The 18,910-nt window shown below is 34.1% G+C and overlaps 1 protein-coding gene across 7 annotated transcripts in view; it reads right to left on the bottom strand.

Annotated features, from left to right (window-relative positions):
- Nbea (neurobeachin) overlaps window positions 1–18,910 on the bottom strand; it is a 494,166-nt gene that overhangs the window by 396,371 nt on the left and 78,885 nt on the right. For all 7 annotated transcript variants that reach the window (XM_041659254.1, XM_041659249.1, XM_041659252.1 and 4 more), the window contains exons 9-10: window positions 15,899–16,096; window positions 14,930–15,063 (exon numbers count right to left, since the gene is read on the bottom strand). In XM_041659254.1, the coding sequence (XP_041515188.1) occupies window positions 14,930–15,063; window positions 15,899–16,096 (332 nt within the window). The remainder of the gene's footprint in view (window positions 1–14,929; window positions 15,064–15,898; window positions 16,097–18,910) is intronic.

The following is an 18,910-nucleotide window of genomic DNA, read 5'->3' as shown; positions in this document are numbered from 1 at the left end:
AAGTCTGCCTCACAATGGTCCCTATAATACATTAAGGAAAGATTCTTTGAGAAAGTCACACACATATGCACATAAAATTACAAAGATGCTGTGAACTTTTATAAGCCTTTTCTGTCACAAAGCTATCCATCTGCAGTCATGAAATGCATGAACTCAGACCTATAAAAACAGTGGCACTCCAGAGCAGAAGCAGAAAATACACTTGTTATAGTTCCAAAATCTAAACACAAGAACATGCTGTCCATAAAACACTGATTCCACTTTGGTGTTACCCATGACAATGGAAAACTCAAATGCATTTACTAACCGAAGTATTTTTAATTTATACCTAAGAACAAATGCAATAATAGTTCCACATCTTTTTTAAAAAATTTTAAAGTAAGGTATTTTTGACATGATGGACTTAATAGTAAATAGATGGCCATCTTCGAAGATGTACAATTTCAAACATAATTTAACAAACTTACCAGTAACTAAAATGCATCGGTTTGCTGCAGGGCTCACAATAAACTTGCAAAATTCTGTGTACTGCCATACAAAATTTCTCTCCATTCTTGCCTATTTTCAACTCCCCTAGATACAAAGGCAAATATAAAGGATACTTCAGCCCATTCCTATATCTCCTGCATTCCACTTCCTGTCTAGAACATCAGTTCATGTGTAGAGGGTCTAAACATATACCCTAAGCCAATAGGCAAGCAGCTCTGTCAGCCAAAACTAAGACAACATAAAACATGCTGTGCAAAGTACAGCTTCAGCCAGTCAGAGACACTTAGAGGATTCCTTGGTAGACTAGGGGGTATTAATTTTTATGCAGTGATATAAAACTGCTAACCTTTTCAGTTAAAAGTATTATAATGTATTTTTTGTAAGTAACAAACCTACTTTAGGAATGGATGGGGATTTGAAATCCTGCTCCTTTGAAGAACAATAACACTAATAATTTACTGGGGCTTTTTCTCCTGAAAACTTAATTATATATTCCAGTTCTTAATAAGCCTTAATTAAGTTAGTAAATAATATTCACATCATTACCTATGATAGCTAAATGTCAAGGGGTGGAAGAGGTAGCATGATACCAACAACAAGTCAGGATAATTGTTGCCAAGGCCTGCTAACCATCCTAGTAGAGAATAATTCAACAGTGTGAACAACATAGGAGAATATTTAGTTGGTATATATAATAATTTTAAATGAAAATACATACACTATATTTTCATTCTATTAAAATGTATGTGAATGCAAGATTGACTTATTTTCAGTGTTTTTTCCACTTAGTGTTTCAAAATAACTAATGTAGACTATTCATTGATAGAATCAAGAAGTTTTAATATCTTTGGGTACTTCTGATGTTCAGATACACATGACATTGCAAAGATATGCCTCCTTTGTAAATGAAGTGAGAAAGGATGAATAGATAATCCATGAACATTTCTAAAGCCTTCTAATATAAAAATAAAACCCGAATATTTGACCTTTATATTAAAACAAACAAGCTATATCTCAGTTGGCTTTCAAAATAAACATATTTTTATTAAATAGAATGTATTGAAACTATGCAAAACTAAAAAATTTTGCTGAGACCCAATACCTCTTTCTCCACTTTTAAAATGATATATTTGATATCTTAAAAAATCTATAGCAAAATTAGTGTCAAATTAGATTCAGAAGTAAATTAAGCCCAAATAAGATTTAAGATATCCTTAAAATCTTTTGAAAATTTCAGTTTTCATCTCTTTAAGCAGCCTAATGTTAAAATACACTAATATCTTTCAAAGATTATTAAAATCATATAAAATACCTACTACACCACAGATTATGTGTTATTTTGTGACTCCCAAGCAAAGAGGATTAATCTGTGTGGGATGCAAAGAAAGTTCAATGCTGATCTAAGGAACTCTGTGAGACCTTGGCACAAACTTAAAACGGGGTAGGGTTTCCACAAAGCCAGCACATTAAGTAGGATCAAAACCCCGTGCCATTGTCCTTGGCGTCTCATCAGCCCTCATTGTTCGCCATGTTCAGAGAGTCCGGTTTTATCCCATGCTTTTTCGGTCACAGTCCAGCTGGCCTTGGTGAGCTCCCAGTAGATCAGCTCCACTGTCTCAGTGGGTGGGTGCACGCCTCGTGGTCCCGACTTCTTTGCTCATGTTCTCCCTCCTTCTGCTCCTCATTGGGACCTTGGGAGTTCAGTCCAGTGCTCATGTGTGGGTCTCTGTCTCTATCTCTATCCATCACCAGATGAAGGTTCTACTTCCTAGATATGGACGGAGGGGGGAGGACCTAGGACTTACCACAGGGCAGGGAACCCGGACTGCTCTGTGGACTGGAGAGGGAGGGGGAGAGGAGTGGGGGGAGGGGGAGAGGAGTGGGGGGGTTGGGGGAGAAGGGTGGGAGGAGGGGGAGGGAAATGGGAGGCTGGGAGGAGGTGGAAACTTGTTTTTTGTTTATGTTTTTTCTTCTTTTCTTAATTAAAAAATAAAATATATAAAAAAAAACGGGGTAGGGGGAGTGGTCCAGGCATATGGAGAAATGCTTGCCTAGCATGTGTAAGTCAATAGATCTGATCCCAGTACTTAAAAATTTTAAAAAAAAAAAAAATTAAAAATTAAAATTTCAGAAGAGTTAACCTCCTTCACAGTTCAAAATGAGAAAGGCCCAATCCAAGTTTCTAACTGCAAGTCCAGTTAGCAGTTTTTGAACATGGCGCTCCTAAAAACATCACTTCAAAGTTATGCAAGGAAACACTGTCGTGGGCAATCCCACCTTACTCGGTATGCACAAAAGCTTCACACCAAAGGAAGCTGCTTAAAGGATACAGCAAATGCAGCACTGGTAAAAGAAAGGACAGACAGAAAGCATGGGGTATCTTTTGGGTATTTTTTTTACTATGTAATCTCTTGTTAATTTCAGTGTTTTCTTTCCGATAATTTAAACATGAAAATACTTAAAAGAGATTTGCAGAGGCATTTTACAACTGAAGTCACTAAGCATTTATATCTTCCTGTTATAGGTTTGTAACTTTGTATTTCAATAACCTATATCCAACAGATACAAAAAAACTTCAAAGTCTAAAATTTTACTATTGAGATGTACCAATGAAAGAAACAAAAATGTTAAATGTATACATTGCCTGGAGAGATGGCGCATCAGTGAAGAGCACTGGCTGCTCTTGCAGAGGACCATGGTTTGGTTCCCAGCACCTATATGGTGGCTTATTTGTATCTCCAATTCCAGGGGATCTGGTGCTCTCTTCTGGCCTCCACGGGGCACCCACAAATTAAAATGTCCTTGTGCTCACCCTTCTGCTTTGGACTCACACCACCTCAACACCTGTAATGTAGCAAGAATGCTTCTCTGTCACTACAGCTCTGACTTCTTAAGAAAGCCATGTAAGTGGAGTAAATATGTGATCTTCCAAGGTTTCCCTGTAGACTTCCATATATTATCCAAATTTGAGATTCAACCTGGCAAATATATATTTCAGATTGTTTTTTAATTGTTAAATACTTCATGGTAGAAATTGATGAATCACTTTGGACATCCATTCATCTCAAGAGAGCACTAGGCTTATAGCATGGTAGTGTGAATGAATAAGGCTACTATAAAAATAAATAGGAATGTGTGAGTGAGCAGTTTCCATTCTTTTCTCATAAATAATACCAAAGAGCAGGAGAATAAAATATGTATGCATATGGCTAGCTTTATACATAACTGCCAAACTATATTCCAAACATGCTGTACCATTTGGCAATACCACTAATACTGGGTTTCTGCTGTGTGTGGCACATTGCTGCCAGTGCTGGCAGCAAGTTTTTTATTATTATTTTTTTTGGCTTTGGTTTTAGTTTATTTAGCCAGTCTTCTAGGTGTACAATGGCTATCTAATAGTGATAGCTCCCAACAGCTAATTCTGTTGAAAACCTTCTTGAGCTACTCTGACACATTCATTTTACTAATGTGTCTGCTTAGGTGAGATTTCTTTGACTATTTTTAATTGGATTATTTGTTTATATTTGAGGAATAACAGTGGTTTATATACAATTGGAAGAACTCTTCTTCAAATAAGACATGGGTTATTATCTTATTTCAATCTGTAGCATTTTTTATTGTCTGAGAATTCAATACATTGATCAAGTTCTTCCCCTCCTACAGTTCACCCAAAATTTCATGTGTTCTTTTTCTTAAATCCAGCAAGTCTACTTAGTGCTACCAGTATGTGCATTAGTGTGGAACCATCTACAGAAGCATGGGTAGTCTCTTGGGGTAAAAAACACCTCCAACAAATGTATCCCATTTTTCATACCATGGTTTTTATAAGACAGTTATGGTGTCTGGGAAGGGCACTGCTCCCTCATTATAGGGTAATTCCATTTAAACTTTCAAAAATATATGCACACATTTTAGGAAGCTCTAAAAAGTTAAGATTTTTCAAATTGGTACTGTCACTATAGAAACAGGCTAGGCGATTCCTTAAAAAGCTAGTACCAGATCTACCATATTGTTATTATCAATACCAATGTAGTTGTTTGAATAAGAATAATCCCCATATGTTCATATATTTGAATGTTTAGTGGGAGATGAAAGGGATTAGAAGGTGTAGCCTTGTTGGATGAAGTTTGTCACTGGGGGTAGCTTTTAAATGCTCAAGTCAGGCACAATGTCATTTTCGTTCTGCTGCCTGCAGATCAGGATGTAGAACTCTCAACTACTTCTCCAGCACCAGATCTGCTTGCATGCTGCCAAGCTTACTATTATGATGATAATGGACTAAATCTCTTAAACTGTAAACAAGATCCAATAAAATGCTTTCTAAGAATTGTAGCGGTAGTAATGTCTCTTCACAGCAATAAAACACGGACTAAAACAACCACTTTGGGCATATACTCAATAAAACTAGAGATGCTAGTTCACCTACATTCACAATCACTAGGAAATGGAAATAGTATACATGTCCATCAACTAATGAATGGATTGAAAGTGTGGTTCATTTACACAACGGTCTATTATTCAGCTGTTTAAGGAAAATAAAATTACTATATTTGCAGGTAAATGGAGTGATCTAAAAAACATGATGCTGAGTAAGGTAACCCAGATTTGCAAAGACAAATGCTGTAGTTCTTTCCCATGTGCAGAGACTGGTTTTGAAATATATGTTTAAACTGGAAAACTGGTAGAAGTCAGAACACCAGTAAGATAGGGGAAGAGGGGCTCTCAAGGGATGGGAGAGAGAACGCAAGTGGTCTCAAAGGGGCCTGAGGAATAACAGAAGAAGAGTTAAATTAGAGGAGGGAGGGTGGAGGAGGGAGCATTACCACTAAAGGTATTTTACCGCATTTTATCCAGAGCAGAAATATTGATTTTGATGATACCACGTGAATGTTTTCTTTCATGAATTAGCTTTGGTGTCATATCTAAAGAAAACTTTGTCTAGCCTGTTACAAAGATTTCCTCTTTAGCAGTTTCATGTTCTATATTTTGGCTTTTTTTTTTTTTTTTTTTTTGTTTTTTTTGGTTTTTCAAGACAGGGTTTCTCTGTGGCTTTGGAGCCTGTCCTGGAACTAGCTCTGTAGACCAGGCTGGTCTTGAACTCACAGAGATCCGCCTGCCTCTGCCTCCCGAGTGCTGGGATTAATGGCGTGCGCCACCATTTTACTTGATATACATTATTTATCTTTGATTGATGATTTGGGCATATGAATATTTTCCTGCCATTATTTAAAAGTGTGCTCGCACCTTTATCAAAAACAAAACAAAACAAAAACCTCCAAGTGTTTAATTGTGCTACTCATTGTAGCTTGACAGTAAGTCCCATAGTCAGCTAATTAAAACTCCCTCAATCCCACTATGTTGCAAATGTAGTTTAAGCACTCCCACATAAGTCTCAGAGTCATCTTTTTCACCAATGGCTGGTGTTCTAGTAAATCTGTATAACAACTTAAGGATGTTTTTAATATATTTAGCGTCCCTATCCAGGAAACTTCCATAACTTTCCACTTACTTAAATATTAAATTTATTTTATTTAATTTGCAGTTTTCAGCACAAAAATTCTGTATGTTTTATGTAATTTATGCTTAAACATTTAATTTTTTTTAAATATTCTTTTAAAAATCTGTGTGTGCATGCCTGACTCCGTATCTGCCTGCCTACCTTTCTTAGTATGTGTATAAGCATGGTTGCGCAGGTACATACAGAGAACAGAGGCACTAGTTCCCTTCATTGGAGTTACACATGGATGTTAACCACTTTATGCAGGAACCAATCATAGGTTCTCAGGTTCTCTGCAAGAGCAGTTATGTCTTCCTAAACACTAAGCTATCTCTTTAGCCTCTGAAACCACTCCTGAAAGTATTGTTTTAATTAGGTGTTGTACGGCACATTGTTAGATACAGAGAAAAATAGTTTAATATCATTTCAAAATATTTTAACTTACATATGCTAAAGAGTGTAAAACTACTAAACTTGGACTTTCAAGTGTGTCAATTTCATGAAAATTGTAGGCTCACAGTAAGGAATTCTCTGCTTTCTATTTGCTCACTGACACTTTTACTTCTCTTATCAAAAAAACTGACATTTTTGTTTCGGCTCTTTTATATTTTTCTCTAACTCTTCCTATATCCAGAGCTACAACTAGAAAAACTGAGACAATAAAAAATAAAAATAAGAAAAAAAAAACAGAGGTGATTTGTCTCACTCATCAAAGGGAAAGATGCCCCTCCATCAGGTTTGGCTGTTATAGTTTACTCACTCCACTGTGTACTTTTGAGGGCTTTCAAATACATAATCAATGAATTTTGCCATATAAGAATTTTTTCTCATATTCTCAGATGGAATATGCTGACTACAGAAAATTTTAAAACTTACTAATTTAACTTAATCCTCACACTAAGATTGATTGAATGTAGTTCACTATCTTGTAGTTTTTGCATGCTAATGGGAAAGACCAGTGATAAACAGTACACCAGTTAATCAAATTTATATAGTGTCACAGTGTCAACTGTCTTCAAATCCTTTCATAAAACTGAGCTGTAACTGTGATCAAGAACTATGGCAATTCACAAAATTAACCAGATAAGAAATCAGTATGACAGAGATACCGTTGGTTATTATTAATTCCCATCTTAGCTTCCTTCACTATATGTAGACTTTAATTCCTAGTTCCATTATGATTTAGTCATGTGTCTAAAGCAACAAATGAGAGCAGAAGTCTCTAGCAGGATACAAAGGTAAAGAGCTCATGTGTAATTCTTTAATCTCTTTCTTCTAAAAATAAATACTAGCTCTCTGCAATATGAGAGTGATACTTAAAATTAAATCCCTGAGTGAACTGTATCTGTCCATGTTAACAATATATCTTTCTTAAAGAAAGCCACCAAATTTCATGTATAATTTGATGATGTGGAATTCCCCTCTGTATGCTGTGAATACCACTGGTTAATAAAGAAGCTGTTTTGGGCTTCTGATAGGGTAAAGCAGAGCTAGGCAGGGAAAACTAAATTGAATGCTGGGAGAAAGGAGGCAGAGTCAGGAGAAGCCATGTAGCCCTGCTGGAGACAGAAGCAGAAACTTTACCCAGTAAGCTACAGCCTCATGGCAATACACAGATTAATGGAGATGAGTTAAATCAATATGTAAAAGCTAGCCAATAAGAAGCTAGAGCTAATAGGCCAAGCAGTGATTTAATTAACACAGTTTCTGTGTGGTTATTTCAGGACTGAGTAGCAAGGAACAAGCAAGGAGCTTCTCAAAAATCACTTAACACAAACCACTTAACACTGCTTTTCCTATCCTAACACAAGCAGACCTGAGTGGGTTAAACACTATATACTACTATGTACTTCACAATTCTGTCCCACTAGTCTCTTCTTACTTAATTTTAATTCTTCTTTATCTTCACATTATATATTCCAGTATACTTGTCTCAGAAAGCTACAGCAACACCAAAATTGTCTCAGTTCTTACAATACTTTGCAAAAGCTATTAATAATACTCAGAGACCAAACACTTTAGTAAATATACACATGGACTTGTGGAGAACAGAAAACTAGACCATTTTATTAATATTTAAAATACGTGAATGCTGACTCATGAAAACAATGTTCAAATATTATTGTTTCCCCACACAATTCCAAAATCTTTTTTTTTTTTGCTTCTGTAACTTCACTCAGTAGGTATAGATACAAATTATGAAGTGCAACCTAAGTAAAAATCCTAAAAATTCCTTTTAATGTGTAAACAATATAAACTTATTTCTTCTCTGGATTATATCACCCTTATTCAATGTTCCCTATCAACCAGTAACTCTACTTGTGGGCAAAAAATCAAAATCCTGACCACTTGATTAAAGCAGAAAAGGCAGCACAAAAATTCCATTTCAAAATTATCCATGTCATCTTTCTGTAACTAAATCTAGTTACAGAAAGTTTTTAAGAGACTCTGGTTACAAGTGGTTCCTATAAGGGTCTTCTGTTCTTAAATAAAACATTTGAAAGTTTCATTTGAGAAATCTTCTCAAATCATGGAGTTGAAGCTGTCAGTACATACAGATATGTACTTGCTTCTCATGAATGTCTAGATATTAGCTATAATACTGATGAATGCCATGATTCCTTTTAGGGATCCAAGTCATTCACAATTTTACAAAAACAAGAAAACAAGGTTTTGCTACTTTTATTGAAATAACAATCTCATGGCATGTTACTCTGATGATATGTTAACCAATTTCCATAACTTACAGCTTCTTCCTCTTCTAATTGTTAAGGATATTCAGTGTAGACCAAGAATCAAGAAGGTATTAACTAAAGATCACACCTTGGCCTAAGTATTAATAGTTCCTCTTCCCAAATACTTTTTATGTAAAAAGAATAACTGTACATACATATTAACGGAGTTACATGTTATCTCTATCTCTATATCTATGTGATATTTAAGAGAGTTAAAGATAGCTACATCCTTATGCATCACTTATAGCAAAGACATTCATATGATAAAGACGTTCATGGTTTCTTCCCTTAGTTGTCTTAGCTAGAGTCACAGTACGATGTAAGAGCAAATCAGAACTCCTCAGTCCCATCAAACTATAACTCAGTACCTACTGATTCTGTTCCCACTGATCTTTCTAAATTTAATTTCTAAACTTTCCTTATGTGAAACCAGGCACAAACTTTAGCAGAAATAATTTAATTGATGTGCATGTTTAAGATGTTCCAACAAATAAGATTAACTCAATAACTTACAATCTGCTATGAGCTAATATTTTTAAAATTCCCTTTATTTTATACAAGTTGTAAGCTAGCTCTCAGAGTTACAAAAGATCCATTTCAAATCTGCAACTGCTCTGAGTCAACTGTAACTACAAAGAAGACAGAATCTCCAAACCTTTCCAGATTCTCTTCGATCTTTGCCTTATTGTGATTTTGCCTTTGGACTGAGTTACCATGTAATAAAAGATGAGACTTAAAAGTAGACATTTTGCTAGTAACTTGTTCAAAAAGACATTAATCTCTCTGCCAAAGGAAAGTCTTACCCCCATGAAAGCCTCTCAACGATATCCCAACAAAGTAATACCAAAGCAATCTTACAAAGGCATTCTGTTACTGTCAGGTCAATAAGGGAGAGATTCTCAATGATGTTACCTGAAATAACATACATGACAGATGAACCACAAAGAAAAAATAGTAACACATTTGAATTTGGAAATAACTAGTATTTTTAACCTTTATATATTTATACACAAATCTTTCAAATACATTATTTAAAATTGTCTTCTCTGTATTATGTAATCAACAATAAAAGAAACATTTGCTGTTCTGAAAATTGCACTGTATAGAGAGACACGCCTATCAACAGATGAAGAGTTTGCTCAGATTAAGTACAACTGATGCTGTAAAAAATCTAAGACCTTAGTCACATTCAGATTGTGAATCTTCTTGAAGAAAAATTGAAAAGCAACCAATATTAAGTGAATAATCTATGGGGTCCCCAAATCTATGAAGGGCTTTAAGGAACATTTTAGAACAGGTTAATAAAGATCCAGTCTTCTGTCTAGATAAATAAAATAAGCATGGCCACCTGCCGTCTATTATTTCTATGTGCTATACTTAAGAAGTTTCACTTCAAAGATGGTTTCCTTACAATTCAGTATTTTATTTTACAATGGCAGACAAGAAAATGCAACTATTAAATGCAACAATATGTTCTTCCACAGAAGTATAAAAAACAAGGAAATAAAATTAAATGAATTGTTTTACCAAATATCTAATAAAGTATTTAAATAAAATCAAAATAAAAGTATCAATTATATTTTATATCAACAACAGCAACCTCCACACGGAGAAACCATCTTATACAAATATTGGTTTTACATATTTGGCTTAGCATAGACAATCACTTGCTACATTTTGGCTAGTTGGTGTAAAAGTTCATACTAAACTCTAAAAATCTATGTATAGCAGTAAATTTTTCTGAATTAAAAATCAAAAAAATATTTTATGTCACTTTAATGAATAAAGTAAAATAAGATTAAGGTAGTTAGACAAGGAAGCTTAAAGGTAATACTGTTTTATGTATGACAAAAGAGCTAATTAAGATATTGCTAAGGGAACACAAAAGTCAACTTAATTACAGGAATAACTTTGGTAAGGCAAGATAGAAAGATTGAAGACAGAAAGAAAAGAATAGAATTATTTAACGTTACTAAACTACCAAGTTCCAATTTTCACCTTGTTAGAGAACCTTTGAAATACATGATCACTGATGCAAATGTTCTATGAAATTCTGTGAGTAGTGTCTTATATTCCATCATTCTAGGTAAAAACCTATAGTGATAATTAAAAGTAAAAGCACAGACCTACATGACTTTATTTAAATTATTATTTGAAATCAATTTTTAACTTATGAAATATCATAGTTTAAGATACCACTTAAAAATGAGATTCTAGAAGCATTCGTAATGTTGCACGTGTGGCTCTGAAATCAGGCCTTTGTGATCAGAACCTTTACAACCACTCTCACTAAGCTCCTACGATCCTGGGACTACTCACTTTCATTCTTTCTCATCAACAGTAGAACACAGTTAGGTCACATAACATAAGATTTGAAATATTTTGTGGGGCTATAGTTTACAAATGATAGTAGCTTATTTCTTTTATGTTGTACAGAAATAATGTATTGCTGGCACTTAACAATCACATTTGGTCATTTATCTTTGAAAAGTCTTTAGTAAACTGACAGCGGAAGTGACTACACAAGAAATGGAGAGGTACTCAATGAATATAATATACAACTTCTATCAACTCAAGACCAACCCTATGATCTGAAATCAAAGAGGACAGAGGAGAGTTAAGACCAAAACATCTTCTATCTTTATCTTTGCTCCACACAATTTCTGCTGAGAACTTCCAATGTACTTTTGCTTCATAGAAAAAATCAACTTAGATCATTTGTTCAAAAAACGTTTACACAGTTACACAATAAAGAAAGAATGCTTGTTTTGTGTGTATCACCTAACTTTTTGAACTGTTTGTTCTTACTTTAAAATGTCTAATTTTGTCTGAACAAGGATGGGGTCAAAAATATTTGGATTTTTTTTTTAGTTCATGGGGATGTTAATAATTATAAGGAGCATGTATTTTCACCTGTATACACTTGCCTAATTTATTAATGAAATGCAAATTCCTGAACAACTCCAACATGTATTGCCACAAGCTATTTGACTCTGCTCAGCATTATTCAGACACAAGTCAGTTACAGTTTTGCATAATAATGAAGGTACACAGCCAGGCAGTGATGGCGCACACCTTTAATCCCAGCACTCAGGAGGCAGAGGCAGGCGGATCTCTGTGAATTCGAGGTCAGCCTGGTCTACAAGAACTAGTTCCAGGACAGAAACCAAAAAAGCTACAGAGAAACCCTGTCTCGAAAATACAAAATAAATAAATAAATAAATAAATAAATAATGAAAGTACATGCATGTATTTTCTTTAAGGCAATCGAGCAATAACTTCTAGAGATTAAATACTACAGTAGAAGGCAAATCCAATGGCCAACTGAAGAAAAATCATCTTAGAATGTTTAAGTTTCTGAATCTAGTGTTGATTTCTATACTGTGTTCAAAGTTCAAGTTCTAATCTTATCTCACTATATAACTAGTTACTTAACGTAAATAACATCACATTATTTATAGAAAGAAAATCATATGTAAAGTAATATGAACCTTTGCTGTATTATCTTATAAAGTATAATGGTATGCAGTATTGAAAACACAAAATCAAAGCATACACCTTTGTAGAATCACTTAGCTCACTTACCCTAATAACAAACCTAGAGGGCACAGGGATCTATCAACATAGTTTGTTGTACTTATTCACCATAGCTCTAAGTCCCAATTATTCCAAAGCTACAGTGGTACAAACTATGGTGTGAAACAGTTAATAATGTAGTTTAAATTACATTAATAATATTAAGCTCAAGATCTGAATCCTAGACTAAGTGACCAGAAAGTTCAAGAATTGAGTAATAACATACTAATGCAACATCGGGATAAATAAAGATAGAAAAATCATCCTGCACGAGTAAGTCACCCATCCAGAATCCAAAAGAACAAGCTTCTCCTCATTGAGGGAGTTTAATCTTGCATTCCCCTATGCAGAACAAAACTGAGGCTATGAAAACAGTAAAAAGTCTTATAAAAAGGCGCTGCTTAGTGCATGGAAAAATATGTTTCAGAATGAAACATAGAAACCAGAGAAAAATTCATTACAGCTTAGCTGAATTTCTCTTGAAAGACACCGAAAATGAGAAATTATTGTAGTTTTATTGTATATTTAATGCACAAGAGGGTTTTAAAAATATATATTGAAATTTCATTAGAAAATTAAAACATTACAAAATGATTCTTATTCCTTTGAAACAAGTTAATACTGGCTAACTTAAAATGATAACCCAAACTTGAGGTCTTATTCATCTGTATGAATTAATAAGCCAAAAACAAGAAATTGTATAAACCTTTATATAGCTAAAAATCTGTATTTGTCAAATGAGGAAGAAATCCTCTGTAACAAGCTGCTTTTAGCATTCTATGAATAAAGAGCTCTCTGCTGACACACTCAGTATTATATGTTGGTCCCTGTGAAGAGTGAACATTAAAAGACTGTACAACTGACAATATTTATAAACAGCATGCCCCAGATATCAAGGACTTTAATATGCTTAATTAATTAACAAAAGGAAAGAAAGCAAGGCAGCATACAATGAAATCCCACAGCGTCTTAGATGGGCACATACACTGTTATTAAAGAGGACTGCAATATCTTTCCTATGGCATGTGTTCTATCAGCTATAAACTAAGTACAAAATGTATATCGTTAAATAAATTAGAATTAGTGATTATGAGAGGGAACTGAGATGGATAATAAAAACAACTTAAAAAATCAGAATGTTGAATTCTTTACTTTCACCTCCTTGACTAAATAATGAGTTTTGAACTCAAGCACAAAAAACTAACGTAAGTTTTGGTGAAAAGGTCCAAATCACCATTACATGTGTTATTAGCACTAAGATTTTATATTAGCTGTCCATAAGGAAATACATTATCATGGTAATTTTAGTTGTAATAATCTAATCTATCTTCATTCTAGACCTTCATGGGGAAATTTCTCTTTCAGGTTAAAAAAATTATGAATTCTAGGTAACTCCTAAAGACTGTTTAAATTGCAAAGCATATTATCTGGTTTTTCTTCACAGCACTTAGTTTAAAATACGGGTCATAATGCATCACACTCCCCTTAGGTAAAACTAGCAAAACATGTGTTTTAATTTAAATTCAGAATCATAAGAAAATGGTTTGTTTGGTTTTGTTTGTCTGTTTTCACTAAACTGATCTACTACAGGGTCAAAATGAGCAAATATTCACTGTAAAGTAATAGTCCAAAGGACACAACCTCAGGTTTCATTTTCCCCTCAGAGCTTTTGACTTTCACAACTCCAACCTTAATATTACGTTGAAATAAAGGATGCTCTATAGATAGGCACTGAATGTCATAAATGAGTATGGTTCTTACAAAACAACATTCATAATAAAGGAAAAATATCACTATCAACACTAATACAGAAGTCTTCAAAGTCAACTCAGCTAATTTGAGAAAACTATGCCTTACATTTTAATGAATATAAAACTTTCCCTATAATTCCATTTATTGGTTTGTCATTAATTCAAAATGCAACAACCCATTAAAAAGTTACTGTATATATACATGCTAATGAGACTATTTTATTCTGGACTAAAAGAGCAAAGAGGCTATATAGTGCTAGAATTTATCCTAAACTTTAAAAAATACATAAATCAAAGTTTGATATATGAAGTACTTTTAATAAAATAAGGGAAGTTATGAGAAGTAAACATGAATTCAACTTCACTGAAAAGACATTTCATTTTACCTGATCATGAACAAACCACCATCTTTTTTGTCCCTCAAAGATGAACTATATTTAAAGGAAAGTTTATGTTAATACTGTTCTAATTTTGGATCATAGCATAGAATTATTAAATGAGTAAGTCTTTAAGTTATAAACTATATAACGTATTGGAAATACCTTACCTGAGTAGTTTAATATGATCTGACAGGACTATGAGTACTTGCTATGGGTAAGTTTGGAGCTAACTAACAAGCCTTTTCCTTAACTGCATATCATAATCACTTTATTATATATAGAATTATTTCTTTCATTTTCTAGGGAGGGATTTTTTATGATAATCAAAATCTAAGCATTGGTGTTTTTTATATTATGCAGATATATGTCTGCCTCAATCCTAAAAACATTCTTACTAGCACTTAAGACCCAAATACTGCACTGTTATAGAGCATGAAATCTACACGAATGAACTAAGTGAATAAGCAGTAGCATACTGTATATTCAAAAAGAACTTACCAGACAGTTGTTTCCACTTGACTGTCATTAAGCTGTCGATTGTCCAGTTGGGCAAAAAGTGGGAAAAGTACTTGAATCCCTCCAATTGAATGGATTGCACTATGAATTGAATGTGTTACTATAGCTTTCACATCCTACATCAAAGACAAAATATTTATTAAACCTCGATGACATGATTTTCATCACTATTTCCTACCCCATGTATCTTTATATGGTTAGTGTATTTTGATATTGTAAGAGGTCTCAAGCATTTAATTATTGTCAGACATACTTGTGTGTAGTAAAAATGAAACATCTTTTATTAACCATCTTTAAAGCTGAAATAAACCGAAAAGGCTTATTCCTAAAACTAGGAAGCTAAATTAAGTTATTGTAGAAGAAATAAATATTGGGCTTCAGGACATCAAATAATTTTCAAGTTGGCAGTTAAGACATTTTCAAATGATATTTTTCATACATAGGAACTTCATGTTCAGGAGGTCAACAGATTTTATTTCGAAGAAAAAAGAAACACAACAATAGAGTTATCCAAGTCAATATGCACTCAGTCAAAAAAAAAAAAAAAAGCTTGGTTTAAGAATTCAAAATTAGCCCAGGCTGGCCTCAGACTCTTGATCCTCCTGCCTCTGCCTCCTTCAGCAAATCCTACCAGTGTGCGCCACCACAACCAGCATGGCTGGAGAGACGGCTCAGAGGTTAAGAGCATCATTGCTGCTCTTCCAAAGGTCCTGAGTTCAATTCCCAGCAACCACATGGTGCTCACAACCATTTGTAATGGGGTCTGGTGCCCTCTTCTGGCCTGCAAGCATACACACAGACAGAATATTGTATACATAATAAATAAATATTTTAAAAAAAGAATTCAAAATTAAAAGCAGTAGCTGTTTGTAGGAGAGCAATGCTTACTGTGGGAAATGAAGTCACTCAGTGCAGACCTGACAGCAGGAGTACAAAACCCCACCCACTTACCTGGAGCATTAATGCATGTGGAGAATGCACAAATATGGAGGCATTTTCCTTTGGTGAGGACTCTAGGCAAAGCTGAGCATCGGTGGCCTTGGCATTGTATGAGAAGGCAATACTACTTGCAAGTTTCCCATCATACAGAACCTGCTTGTGATGTTCTGCCAAATGAATATCACTCTCAGACTTAAACTTGAAGGTACTCTGTAAAAGTAAAGCGTCATTAATATTACTTTAAAGGAAGAGTAAACTTTGAATTTTTAAATCAGAGAAACAACCAACTACAGTAGTGATTTATTTTGTTCCCCCCAGATATCTGGCACTAGACAGGAGTGGAACATATCTTGTTAATATCACTTTATTTCTGAAAGTTGTTTGATTTACTAACAGTGATTTTTTTTTTTTTTAGAATAACTCAGATTAATTCAAATACTTACAAACACTGCAGACCAAGTACATCTTGCCAAATTCAAGCAGTTTCCTGCTTGTGGTCTGACTACTCTCTATCATCTTTCTAACTCCAATCTGTTTGCAAACCACTAATACCAGATGTAAGGCAAGACAAAGGCAAGACACATAGTTAATAACATGTATCCAAAATCATGTGCAGTACTTTTACGTTAAAATATTTAGTTATTTCAATAATAGAAATAGACCAAACTGCCCTATTTAGATCAGATGTTTCATTCTACTTAATTATGTAAAATACAGAGCACTTCTCACCTCAAAGCTTCGACTTTTACTTTTAAAACTCACTGCTTCACACTTCTCAAGATAAATGTTTCAAAATATGCCATCTTAAAACTAAAATTTTATTTTTGTCCTTAATATATACTCTGCAAAAACTCACAACCAGAATTTCTAAAAATATTTAGTGAAATTATGGTTTAGGCAGGTAGTGATGCTGCCAAAATAAAGCTATATGATTTTTCCCCTCTGGCTGATTGTATTATAATATAACATTTACCATACATTTTACTAAAATTTAAATGGTTAGTATTTGTACTTAACATACTATTTTTTAAACTACCATTTAATAAATCTGTTAGCATGTTGACTTCTGTTGCAGATCACCAATCAGAGAAAACTTAATCTGAGAAATAAGACATGAGTTAATCTGTAGAAACAAAATATCTTATGGAAGATAAAGAAAATCAAAAACAACCAAAGTCACCCAAATAAAGAAGGAATTCTGAAAGGGCTGAGTTGGCAAGGGGAGAGCTGTAGTTTGACCAGGGAGGACAGATCTAGCAGTTGTGGTTGAAAAGTCACATGGAGATCCTGGGAGCACTAGCTGAGACTGGAGTAGCATATGTCCTAGCTTCATCAATGAAGGAAAGACTTTTCATGATATCTGAACCATAGATGAGACTGTGAGGGAAGGGTCAAGATTATACACAAAGGGGTTTAACTGGGGCTGGGTGCCCCTTGCTTGATCCGGTCTCTCACTTTTTTATGTTTCTGCAGCTGGTTACATGGAGGGAAATTGCAAAGGTATCCGGACAACTCTTGTCTAACATATACACTGAATCAAAACAAGACAGATGTTTGCTAGGCTTGTTCCCAGTTCCCAAGTATCTCTAAAGCATATGTCCAAGACAAGACAGATGTTGCTAGGCTTGTTCCCAGTTCCCAAGTATCTCTGAAGCATATGTCCAAGCATCAGATAAACTGACTGATGACTGAGTGTTTAAAAATGTTTTCTTTTGCTTCCTAATTATCAAACTTTCCTTTAATTCCTTGAATAAAATACAGGTATTCTCTAAACTTATAATGAACTATGTTGATTTTTCAATTAGAAAATCAAATATTACATAAATCGCTAGCACTGAGAGTTTCTGCTACTTTCATAAGGATCTCGAAAGCATACGTTTTTTAACTGCAAGAGATACTCATTGTTTCTCTATAAGGCTATGAATAAATATATGCTCATAAACATTTAATAGGATAGCAAGATCCATGAACAAGTAATAAAGTTAAATAAGATGTTTACTAATGTGTGCACTAACATATAACAATAACTTGTGTGAAAATGTGTATTACATATAGGCCACAGCTGCAAAAACATAACAACTCAAACTCCCTGCTTGTTTAAAATAGACTAAGGTATTAAATCATTCCCATAAAATTAAAATGTTAATTTCCTTAATAACTTTCAAAATTGATTTATATTTTAAGAATAAATTATAATATGAATTATAAATTTCATATTATAAAACATTCATTTTATAAAAAATAGGAATTTAATTTTTGGCCATTCTACCAAAATAAATCCCAGTTCAATGTGATCAACATCAAAATTCTAACACAATTCTTAACAGATTTTGAAAGGCCAATTCTCAGCTTTATATGAAAAAAAAACACTGGATAGGTTAAACAATAAAAAAAAAACTTGCTCAGCCATGCTCAATGCAGCTAAGATGATGCTTAGCAGAAGAAGGAATAAACAAAATGTGGTATATTCACACAATGGAGTATTATCCAACTGTTTAGAAAAATGACATCAGGAAATTTGTAGGCAAATGGATGGAACTAGAAAAAAAAAACATGCTAAGTGTTTTAACCAAGACCCAGAAAGATACTGTATTTTTGTATTCTCTTATACATGAATATTATTCATAAACTAAATGATAACCAAGCTACAATCCGTATACCCAAAAAGGTTATTCAGTAAGGACAAGTGGGGATGCATGGATCTTTCCGGAAGGGAGGAAATAGAATAGATTTTATGGGTGGCCTGGGAGTCAAGGGAAGGGGAACAAGCAGTTCAGATGTAGAGGAGAGATGGGATTGAGGAAGGGAATTGGGGGAGACAGTTAAAACTGAGGAGTATTTGCTAACAATGGTAGGGAAACCAACTGCAGTGGAAACTTCCTAAAATATATGAAGACAATCTTAATGAAGTCTCCAAATAATGAAGGAGAGTCCCAATTGGCCATCTCTTACCATCAGATTCAGGGTTCAGAACACCTGATTGGAACTGGATTGTATCTAATTGAGATGTTGGGCAAGAAGTCC

Source organism: Microtus oregoni, unplaced genomic scaffold (genome assembly GCF_018167655.1).
Source record: "Microtus oregoni isolate MIOR12 unplaced genomic scaffold, Mior012 000010F_ref0000083, whole genome shotgun sequence".
NCBI lineage: Eukaryota > Metazoa > Chordata > Mammalia > Rodentia > Cricetidae > Microtus > Microtus oregoni.
The sequence above is the reverse complement of the archived record's forward strand: the minus strand, read 5'-3'. Positions and strand labels throughout refer to the sequence as shown.